The 11,187-nt window shown below is 33.0% G+C and overlaps 1 protein-coding gene across 1 annotated transcript; it reads right to left on the reverse strand.

The window, feature by feature from the left end:
* Window positions 1-3,634: 3,634 nt before the first annotated feature.
* LOC131022625 (uncharacterized) lies at window positions 3,635-5,678 on the reverse strand. The gene is made up of 3 exons (XM_057952130.1): window positions 5,382-5,678; window positions 4,040-4,217; window positions 3,635-3,933 (listed from the first exon to the last, which is right to left on the reverse strand). Exons 2-3 carry the CDS (start codon window positions 4,208-4,210, stop codon window positions 3,859-3,861), a joined length of 246 nt encoding a protein of 81 aa, XP_057808113.1. The 5' UTR covers window positions 4,211-4,217; window positions 5,382-5,678; the 3' UTR covers window positions 3,635-3,858.
* Window positions 5,679-11,187: the final 5,509 nt, after the last annotated feature.

Here is an 11,187-nt window from a genome sequence, read left to right on the forward strand (position 1 = left end):
TTAAGAGATAGGAATTTGAGTTTTATTACAAATTAAGAAGTTTTAATTTCAAATTCATCAAACCAAACAGATATTTTTGGATTGAAAATAGTAAAATAATCAAAGATTTTATGGTGGAGTAGAGGACAAATATTTTAATAAATAATTGGAAGATGTGTATAAAGTGTAGAAGAGAATTGATCCAAATTAAGTGGGGAAAGGGACCATTAAAATTGATGTGTTAAATGATTAAGTGTTTTATAAATATTAAGTGTGAATGAGGTTAATTTATAAAAAATAATTTTTAAACAATAAAAATATGTAATTTTTGTAAACATATACGAAAATAATATAAACGTGCAATTTTTGTGAACGAAGGGACTAATAGTAATATATGATAAGCGAGCCACCCGTGGGATGAAAACTTTTTATTTAATAAGTTTGTGACGTTTACTAACTTTTTATTTATTTATTTAGAAAGTGTGTATGCCTCTACTCTCTCCCTCTATCTGTTTATTTATTTCTTTTTATTTGAGTTTGGGACTTTTACCTGTTTGCCCTTTGGGATGATGTAACTGATATTTAGTTGGTTTTTAAACAATAAAATATAATGATAATTTCACATAAATCAACTCTTATCCCTAAAATAGTAGGACAGAGGATCTCATCTGAATAATGAGAGGCGCGCGCCTTGTTGTTTTCGTCTTGGAGATTGATATATTATGCATTTGTAGATGAAAATTAGGGCGCAATTAATCCTCGTGTAGATATTGTAATGATGATGATTAACAACGACGGCGACAACAACAACAACAACAACGACAACAACAACAACAACAACAACAACAACAACAACAACAATAATAATAATAATAATAATAATAATAATAATAATAATAATAATAATAATAATAATAATAATAAATGTTACCTAACACATAAAAACAGAATTAGTTGGGTTATATATAGGGCAATTAAATTAAATATTATGCTCATATAAAGATCACCGGTCACTATTTACTTTTCCAAAAAAAAAAAATCACCACTATTTTGCTTTGACACTTTCAATGCACCTGTACATGTATAATGTGTGTTAGAGCGAACTTTGATCATTCAATTCTTGCAAATTTATTTAAACGCTCTCATATATCTGTTTATATATAATAAACGCCTCATTCAATATAATTTAACAGTCGTCTCCTATTCGAATTTCAAATGTTTAAACTTTTGAACATATAGAATTTAAATAATAGTGAATTAGTGATACATGCATCCAGTGAAACTAGGCGTTGTAAAACTCAATATAATGCCTACTAGGCTACAATGAGTAAATATAGTTTAGATGTATTTATGTAATAAAGTCATATATGAATTTTATCAATTCAAAAAAAATTATATACTTATTTATATGATGTATGCTTTTTTTTTCTTTTCAATATTATACCCAATCAATCCCCTACTTAAATTCATAACCAAGCCACAATTATGATGTTGGCATTCCATGTGTCCGAAAAATCACTTTCGTGATATTGATGTAATAATTTATTGCAACATTAATTTCATCTATGATTTACTATAATGCTTCCAAAAAAGAAAATTCATGACTTTCTTATAATCAATCGTCGGTGGTTTCGCTTTCTTTTGCACTGGCTAATTAAGCTTTCATTTTCAAATACTACATTAAAAATATATAAAGAATTATCTATTCACTTTTTTATTCCTCCATTATCCAAAATGTTTTAAATTTTTAGTTTTCACTTTACCCTCTAATTAGCGTTCCGTGTATTTATTACATCATTAAATCGACTAATTAACTGTTGAAAGAAAAGAGTATGTATGGAAGCAATCTAGTTTTTAGTACTTTAATTCTTTAAGATTGATTATTGAAAATTATTAATGATGTTTACAAATGTATGTTGGGTTGGTGATGGATATTTTGGATTATGGCGAGGTATGACGCACCCTCTCCGGTATGGGGGCACGTGCCCCCACAACTTCTATTTTTATTTTTATTAATTATATAGTACTCCCAGTATTACATTTCAATCCCAAAAATATATTACTATATATATCCCCTATTTTCCAATTCAGCATAAGGCTAAATTCCCAATCCAACGACTAACGTAGAGCCTGAGCCAAATTCCCATTTTCAGTTAATAAAGATAAAAAAATTCCTAATTAAATAATCAATATGTGTGTAAGTGATTGTTATGAGATTTTTTTTTTTTTTTGATAAATTAATAGTATTAAATATAGAAATTTAAAAGCAGCGTCACATGGACTCGAACCCGAGACCTTTGGCCTTAGGCACCACTTGGCCAACACACACACACATTGTTAGGAGGGTTTTATTTGTTAGCGAGCTGAATAAAGGTGTAGTCCAATAAAATCGAAACTCTCCTCCTTTTAATCTTGAAAGGTATTTTTTGCAATGAATATCATAAAGACTCGTCTACGCGGTCGAATGGAAGATTAATAGATAAATGATATATATTTTCATTGTATATATTGATAAAGAGGTTTTTGATAGTGTTGATAACGAGTCAATTATATAAATATTTTAGTCAATGAAAACTCGTTGGTTTCAATTATAATAGACTTGGATTATTATTTAGTAATTTTTTTAATGTATTTTATATTTATAGTTATTTTGTGCCCCCATAACAAAAGATTTCTAGATCCGTCCCTGACAGTGATAGAGTCAAATTGATTCGTTTAGTATCGAGTCAAGTCTCGAACTTTGTTTATCGAATATCTTGACTTATTCAAGTTTAATCAAGCTTAACATTTGGAAATTTAAATACATATTTAAAATATTAACTAATATTTGATTATTTTTTTTTTTATTTTCTTTTTATTTTTTCCTTTTCTTTTTTTTATTAACGAGGCAGAAAAAATAAACGAAGAACGAGATTCAGAAGATCCGTTGAATAAACAAAAACAAACAATGACGAAACCATAAATAATGTGCAAATAAAACATGATTAAACATCGTTAACGTACCAAATCACTCGACGAAATGGGTGCTGATGAAACGAAGGAGAAATGTAAACCTTACTACCCCACTTAATTTAGGGATTTTTAACATTTTTTTAAGTACGTTTAGATTGATTATTTTTTATCCCAATTCAGTTAAGTAAATATGAAGTTCCATTCATCTAATTAAACATAAAATTAGCTTTACTAATTTTATAAAATAAGAGTAATCTTTAATAATAAATGCCCCCTTGGGAGTTTACGGAAAGGAGAAGCACAAACCCGTCTCAATAATCTAACCCCGCCCCAAATAAATTTCAAACCGTATATTAACAGGCCATAATTAGAACTGGGCCTACTTACTCCTGGGAGTGGAAAATTGGTATCGATTATTCCAAGGTTTTTTTTTTTGAGGGGGAATATTCAAGTATTAGATGTGCATAATAATGGACCCCATCAATTTCGATTCGATTATCGAAAGGATGGTTAGGTTATAACTGATTATCGAAATTAATTATATATAGATATACTATTATTTTATTTTTATTTTATAAATATTTTAATTATTAGGTAACACAATCAACCAAAAAATTAAACAAACTCGATAACTACAAATTTCCACTGCGATATAATGTTGTATTTGAAGGTTGAAAGCATGTTGTAGTAACTAAACACAACATTTTGAGAAACTGAACTTTATGTTTCATCAAATGGATTCCAAAGAAATAATATGAGGTGGTAACAGCTATTTCCTAGTAAAATACTTACCCCAGTTTTTTTCTTATTCATTCTCTCCCACCAAAAATCCAAACCCATAAACAAAATTACACAGAACTCTCAATCAGGATACCATTTGTTTAAGTCAAGAGCCAAAAAACAAGAAAAACTCTAAAGTAAAAGTCATTACTTCTTAACCCTGCCCTTTTGAAGGTGATAGTTAATGCTGCCCCAAGGTTTTCGCTTATTGGTATTGGTAGCCTGCAGAAAAGAAAAGAAAAGAAAATAGCCGTTTTTTCAGTAGAGATGAACAGAAGTTGAGAAAAATAGAATGGAATACAAAATCATTTCAACATTTCTGCCAGACCTGAGCATCCATGCACGAGCTCAACAAAGACTTCTGTCGGCTACATCTTTTATCATCGCCTTGAGTTAAAGCCAAACAACTGAGAAACTGCATCATTTCTCTCATGCAAGGTTTCTGAAGGTTCCCAAATTTCTTTGGATTGATTTTCAGCTGAGAAGCTTGTCTGCCCATTTATTCACTGGTGAAACCCCACACATAATACACGGGTAAGACAATGTTATAATGCATGCATTGCTCCAGAAATACGAGCAGCAATATACAGATAAATATCACAAGTGTTAGAGATCATGCACCATATAAGTTAACTAGCCAACTAGCTATTCAGGCGCTTGGATGAAGGTACAGTCCAAAGAAATCATTAGATGTTGAGCTTCTTAACTCACATTCGGACCAGAAAAGTTCAAACAATTTAGTCACCAGAAAATGTTACTTTGGAACCACAACTGAAAGATTAGTATGATCTATAAAAACAATTTCTATGTCTCAGATCGATTTTCTTAAGAAGTATGTATAATTTTAATTGAAGTATAGAAATGTTTTAACACTCGTATAGAATAACATAAAACATCTAGGGCTAATTATTGCGGAACCATGAATTTGTGATATTAAATGTGTTATAACCTATGAAAAGTTTAACATGTGATCTCATAGATATCATCTCTAGATAACAAAATGAGGAAGGAAAAACTCAATTCCGCATAGCCAAAATATGACAGTATGACTAAAGAAGAGTTAAGATGCCTTGCAATATCAACCATATTGCTGATGAAATAAATGTTCAAAAAATCACTTTGGCATCATTCTAAAGGTGCATAACCAGCCGTCAAAGAAGCCAACCAAACTTAATTTCAAGTTTCAACCCTAATCCCTTTAAAGAAAGGGATAGAATCATTCTTCTTCTTCTTCTTTTTTTTTTTTTTTTTTTTTTTTTTTTTGAGACAAGCAACAGAAACATTCGTAGTAGGTAATGTACACATCAATCTATCTACATATTACTCAAGACTTGTATCTGTGAACAGAAGCATTATAAGCCCAATAGAGAAAATACCCCTCCATTTCTATTCCCAAATCTTCATTAAGATTCAATATTGATGGGCTTTGAACTCAATTAGCTACTCCAAACCTAACCCTCTCAGATATACGAATCCAAAAAAAAAGTCACAAAATGATATACCAAACGAATGGAACAGCTCAGATTTGAATGGATCAGACGAAGATGCAATTACATCAAATCTAAAAACCCTAAACCCCAAACAAGAAGCAACCGATCCCCAAAAACATGACAGAACAAAAGAAAACAGTCTAATTTAAACTACACGAACAGATAGAGAGTAGAAATTACACGATGCGGAGGCGGATTGCTGGTACGCAAAAACGGTGGTAATCAGAAGGTTGCGGCACCTCGATGGGGACTCCGGCGCGAGTTCGGGAAAAAGCTGGTAGACAGTGAAGATTGGTAGCTGGCGGCGGCGCCGCGGTGGTGGTTGGAAGTGGCGCCTCGACGGCGGCGTGTGGATAGGTTTCTGCTTTAGGGTGAGGAGTTTGGTTTCTGATTTTTGCAGGTGAAGGGTAAAAAAGCCCGCAAACAAAAAAGAAATTGGAAATTCAAAGAGCTGATTTAGCCCAAAAAGCTTGGGCTTCTGTTACGAAAATGGGTTGTAATGATTGATTTATAAGCTCTTTCTTAGAGGTATCGATCGGTAAATCGTTATCCATCCCAAAATTATCTCAATTGCCAATTTATCACTTGGTTAACCGATTTCGGTTTTCGATAAATAAAAAAACTAAATATTTTAAAAAATTAATGATTGTTTTGAATTTTTTTTATTCAATATGAAATTCTAAAAAAATCAATATTTAACACAACAAAAATGCCATAAAAAAAATATCATCATTAGTTAAGTCCTAAGTAATCAATAAATTATACTTTCATCAATCAACAAATCCTAATTAACATAAAAATCATACCATCAAACCATCAACCAATAAATCAACAAATAAATTAAATTCACAATTATACCATCAAGTCATGCATCAACAAATCAACGAATCCTAGTTAATATAATTTTCAATAAGTAGTTAGTATCATTTTCAATATTTAATTAAATTAATTTAAATAAATAAATTGACTCCCATTTCAAATTGAAACTTTCAATTTATGTACTGGTTGTGTTGTGTATTGTATAAGCAGTAATGTGTGGTTAGGTCATGGGTTTGGGGTTGTTTTCAAAATTTAAATAATTAGTTAATTATAATATATCATTAATAAAAAATCAACTTTTTACAGATCGATTTCGATTAATCCAAAAACAAAAACAAAAATCTAAGTTTTATCATTATTGACCCAACATCTAAAAAATCGGTATTAATAAATCGAAACCAATTTGAATATTATTCGATTACATAAATACTGTTATACCGAAGCTGTTTAAGCACTCCTATTCTTCATGTACTATTTTATGTGAATATATCAAAAAAGAATGTTGAAAATGGTATCACTGCAGCAATTGGTTGTTATTAATTTCCAGCTCTCTCTCCATCTTTTGAAGACATTGTGATGCTTATGTGATCTTGCTTTCCTATTATGGGCACTATGCCTCGTTTGATATCTAAGTTGGGATAAAGAGCAATAGATAAAATAATATAGATTGGGTGAGATTATTATTCTTTTAGATATGTTTGGTAGATAAGCAATAACCTCCTGATCAAAAAAAAAAAAAAAAGATAAGCAATAACCTCAAGATAACTAATATTCTTGTTTGGTAGATAAAATATAATTATAAACTAAATTAACAAATTACTATTTTAACCTTAAATTAATTAATAAATAAAAAATCTAATTCTACATTATTGCTAGGGATGTCAATCGGGTCAGTCCATCGGATTTTCGGGCTAGCCCTATCGGGTTTCGGGTTAATCGAGTGCGGGCTAATCGGGCTTCGGATTGTAAATATTTAACCCTAACCCTAAACGTTTGGGTTTCGGGCTAGCCCATCGGGCTAATCAAGTTAAAGGCGTAAAAATAAAATTCATTTGTATTTTATTATTCTTAATTATCTAATGTATAATGCAAAGCATGAAATGCAAAAATATAATATATTCAAGATTACATAACATATAAAATAAGTTTTTTTTTAGACTATATAAAATAACAATAAAATGTTCAACTTTGATAAAAAAAAATAAAAAAAAATATTCAACATTAGTTTGAAATTAAAGAAAAAAAGCATCTAAAAAAATCTCAAACCCTAAAAGCCTAAACTCTAATGTATTTTAAAATTCAATTAAAAAAAATCAGTAGCCCAACGGGCTGGCCCGCCAGCCCGATTTATAATCGAGTTGCAATTTTTCAACCCTAACCCTCTAATTTTGTCGGGTTATTCGGGTCGGCCCACGGATTTCGGGCTGAATTGACATCCCTAATTGTTGCCTTACTGGCTCACCGCTAAGTCTCCCAAACCCCAACCCCTTTCTTTGTCTCCCCATCTTCCCCTTCCCTCACCCCATGTTAGATTTGTATACTGAAAGCAAGAACGTTTTATGCTTGTATACAATGTTACCTAAGTTCACTATCTAATCTCCTATCTGATTGTGTTCATGATTGCATATGTATGTTCTTTATCTCTATATAAGTAGATTATATGGTGTGTTGTAGATCACAGAAGACCATATAATTGGATTAACCTTAAGAGATATAATATGATCACAGCCGAAATAACTCTAGGACAAGTTATTGGTTTAGGTTGCGGTATAGATGGAAGTAGTTTGTCTTGACTACTTATCTATACTGGTACGTTATACGTATTGATAGGACCACAGTGAGATATATTCTTCTATCTGACTTAAGTGAAGAATTAAAGATCTCGGTGACTTATAAGATCTTAATACTAATAAGATTTCAGATATATATGTTGATTCGTTTATCACTTTGACTTACTATGAGCGAGAGTTATATAGTAACTTGAGTACTATGTATCTTGGGTGATAACGGTTAATATATGATATTTGATTATCTATATTAGTACTCGTATCCGGTATAGGATAATGACATCCCCTTAAGGAGCTCAATAATGTTTATTGCGCTAAACCCTGCAGGTTGATTAAGTTCAGGCGCAATAATAAGGTTTGAGTGGTACTGCTTAAGGATTACAAAGAGATTAATTAATTTAGGCTGTCAGAGCTCTAATTAATTAATGGATGTCGGATATTTTAAATACGAGGATTTAAAAAGTCTAAATACAAGCCCCGACTCAACACCGGCAATAAAGGGGTAAGTCAATATTGGTTCTCTAGTGGAATGAATTGATATTTATAAATTAATTATGGTCTGGGCTGACCATAGATAAATTAATTTATTTGAGGCCCATCTTTATTCCTTGTATCTGGTCCCTGGACTGGCCCAATGTCTCCTAGCCCAAGAAGAGAGAAAACACGCCTCCTACACCTAATCTGCCCCTCCTACGTATTTATTTTATTATAAATACAGCTGTCAGCTCTCAGGAAATACACACTGATAAAATTAGGGTTTTGAGAGCTGTGTGGGGCGCAGGAAATCGTGTGGAGCATTCTCTCTTGGGACTTTCATAGAACGTTGTCCATCCAACGGTGAAAGCTGAGCGGGATACAGTTCAGAAGATCAGAACTGGAGTCTTTCGACACGATCATCAACAGCCTCTGCATCCGCTTTACAAGTAAGTAATTCCTAACACCTATGTGCAGCTGTTAAATTCATAGGAGCATGTTAGGATTAATCGTTGTATGATAAATTAATAATAACCAAGAAACGATCGTTGGGCAAAGCGGAACGTTAATTCAATTTAATATTCCATCACCCCACACACACCGCCTTTCCCTTTCTTCCCCAACATTCATTCCTTGACTGAACCGAAAATTCCTCAGCATCAAAACCTTCGACCCCTAGCCTAAACAAACTCGCTGCCCCCTCTGCCATGGAATCTCGTCGCACTGCTCCTTTCTCCCCATCGCTATCGCGGCCCAGTTGAACACGTACGTCTTTCCCTGGTAAGCTTGCCCTGACCCCTCTCTCTAGCTATATATACATGCTCGGTATGAATCTATCACCACTCATTCTCCATTTCTTTAACATTACAGTTGGGTTTCTCCTATTTTTCTCAAACACGCAAGAACTCAATGTTCTTTTGTCATTCCTCTCTTTGAATGTGTCTTAGCGATCATAGCAATTTGGGCGAGAATGGGTTCTTCAATTTGAAGTAACGCTTCAAATTCTTTAATTCGAACGCAATTGCATGTCTGCTCAATTTGAACGCAATTGGCTTAAAACCAAGAATCCATGAATTGTTCTAAAATGGCATTGGTTTGGCCATCATCTTCTCGCTTGTCGCAACAGTCCGGCGTATCAAAGACTATGGATGGATCTCTGGATCTTTCAAAGAAGGATGATAATGAGCATATTAAGAGAAGAGGGTAAACTTGTCTATGCAAAAAGAAGATGACATTACTGTTTGAACTAGAAAATGCATCCGAAGGTCTTTGTTGGACACCTTTACTAAAGATAAACAATATTTTTTGTATGGGCCTTGCGTTTTCTTTATGTTGAATACCAAACAACTACATAAGCCTTGATAGCTTTATTTGAATACAAATAAATAATCCTTAAATAATTATGTTGGGAACTTAATGAAATATCCTAATCCTTGTTTTGATGATACCAAAATCCTTAGGTTTTCCTTATAATAGACTAGAACTGTGCGAACTCAAGTGTTAGAGTTCTTTTCTAGTTTAGTTAGTGTTCTGAAGACTGAAGACTGAAGATCGGAGGATTGAAGACTGAAGACTGAAGTTGCCGACTAATGTAACGAATTAAGGCAGGTCAACTACTGATATTTGACTGAACAATCCAAGAATCAGTTACGACTGATTACTTAATACGGGCCACGTGGATTCAACGGACTGATACTAAAGTCAAGTATCGGTTAAACATTCTTCCTCGGACTGAACCTCCATAATTAAAAGGAAGCCACGCACTCCCAGAGTACAGCCGCATTAAATGCAGAGATCTCAAGGATCGTCCTTTCTCTGTAGAGCCTTCCTTTTTGGTGATTACCTTTTCAGATATGTCCTATCTCCTGCTCATTTGTAGCCGTTCTCACCAAACAAGGAACCTCGAAGATTGAAGCCTCAGTAAAGTTCAAATTTATCCCCAACGGATGAATTCTTGAAGACCATTTCAGCCAACGGATCTATTCAAGACCTCTCCTATAAATAGAGCTCGATGATCAGTTCAATCTTCACCGATTCAACTACACAAGCTGAAACGTTGCCGAATTCGTCACTCAGCAATTCAAAGTCATTCCAAAGTTTGAATTGAAGAAGAGAATTACAAAGCCAAAAATCAGTCACTGCTGATTACATACATTCTCTTAAAACTTAGGCAAATATTGTATATCCAAAGCATAGGCATAACTGATTACAGAGAATCTATTCTTTGTAATCTAGTTGGCAAGTTTTCGAACCTCTTTTCAACCGACCGAATCGAGAGTTTGAGCCGAGAGGAGTTCAGACCAGTGTTCTGACTCCGAAGAGATCTTAGTCTTTGCGGAAAGGCATAGTTTTATCTCAATGAAGCTAAAAGTGAGAAATCCAACCCAGTGTATTGTTACTGAAGATTGGATCTTCGGTTGTTTAGGTTTGATGTGCACCTGTAAGCACAAGCCCAGTGAAGTTGTCAGTGTGATCAACTGACCGTGAATGTAGGAAGTGTTTTCCGAACCACGTAAAAATCCTCTTGTTGTTTATCGCTTTCAGTATTTACTTTCCTTGTCTCTGCACAAACCTTTTGATAACTGAAACTGATTAATAGCAAAGTGAAATATAAATCTTGACAACTTGTTTAAATCATAAAGGCTATTTCGAAAGAAAAGTTTTTCGCTGCCAGTGTTATTAGTCTAACTGATAAATCTTCGGATAGTCAGTAAGATTCATAACACTCCTCTGTTTTACAAACCCGACTGAAGCCTAACGGGTATCTGTTAAAGTCTTTGACTTAACTGATAACTCTGTACTGAAGAATATTCAATATCAGTCGTCAACCTAAGTTTTGCTAAACTCTTTTTACTGAAAAAGGTTGTGTCAGTTTGTTTTCGATTTAAAATAGCCTATAGGTGTAC

The sequence above is a fragment of the Salvia miltiorrhiza genome, chromosome 4 (genome assembly GCF_028751815.1).
Source record: "Salvia miltiorrhiza cultivar Shanhuang (shh) chromosome 4, IMPLAD_Smil_shh, whole genome shotgun sequence".
Taxonomy (NCBI): Eukaryota; Viridiplantae; Streptophyta; class Magnoliopsida; order Lamiales; family Lamiaceae; genus Salvia; species Salvia miltiorrhiza.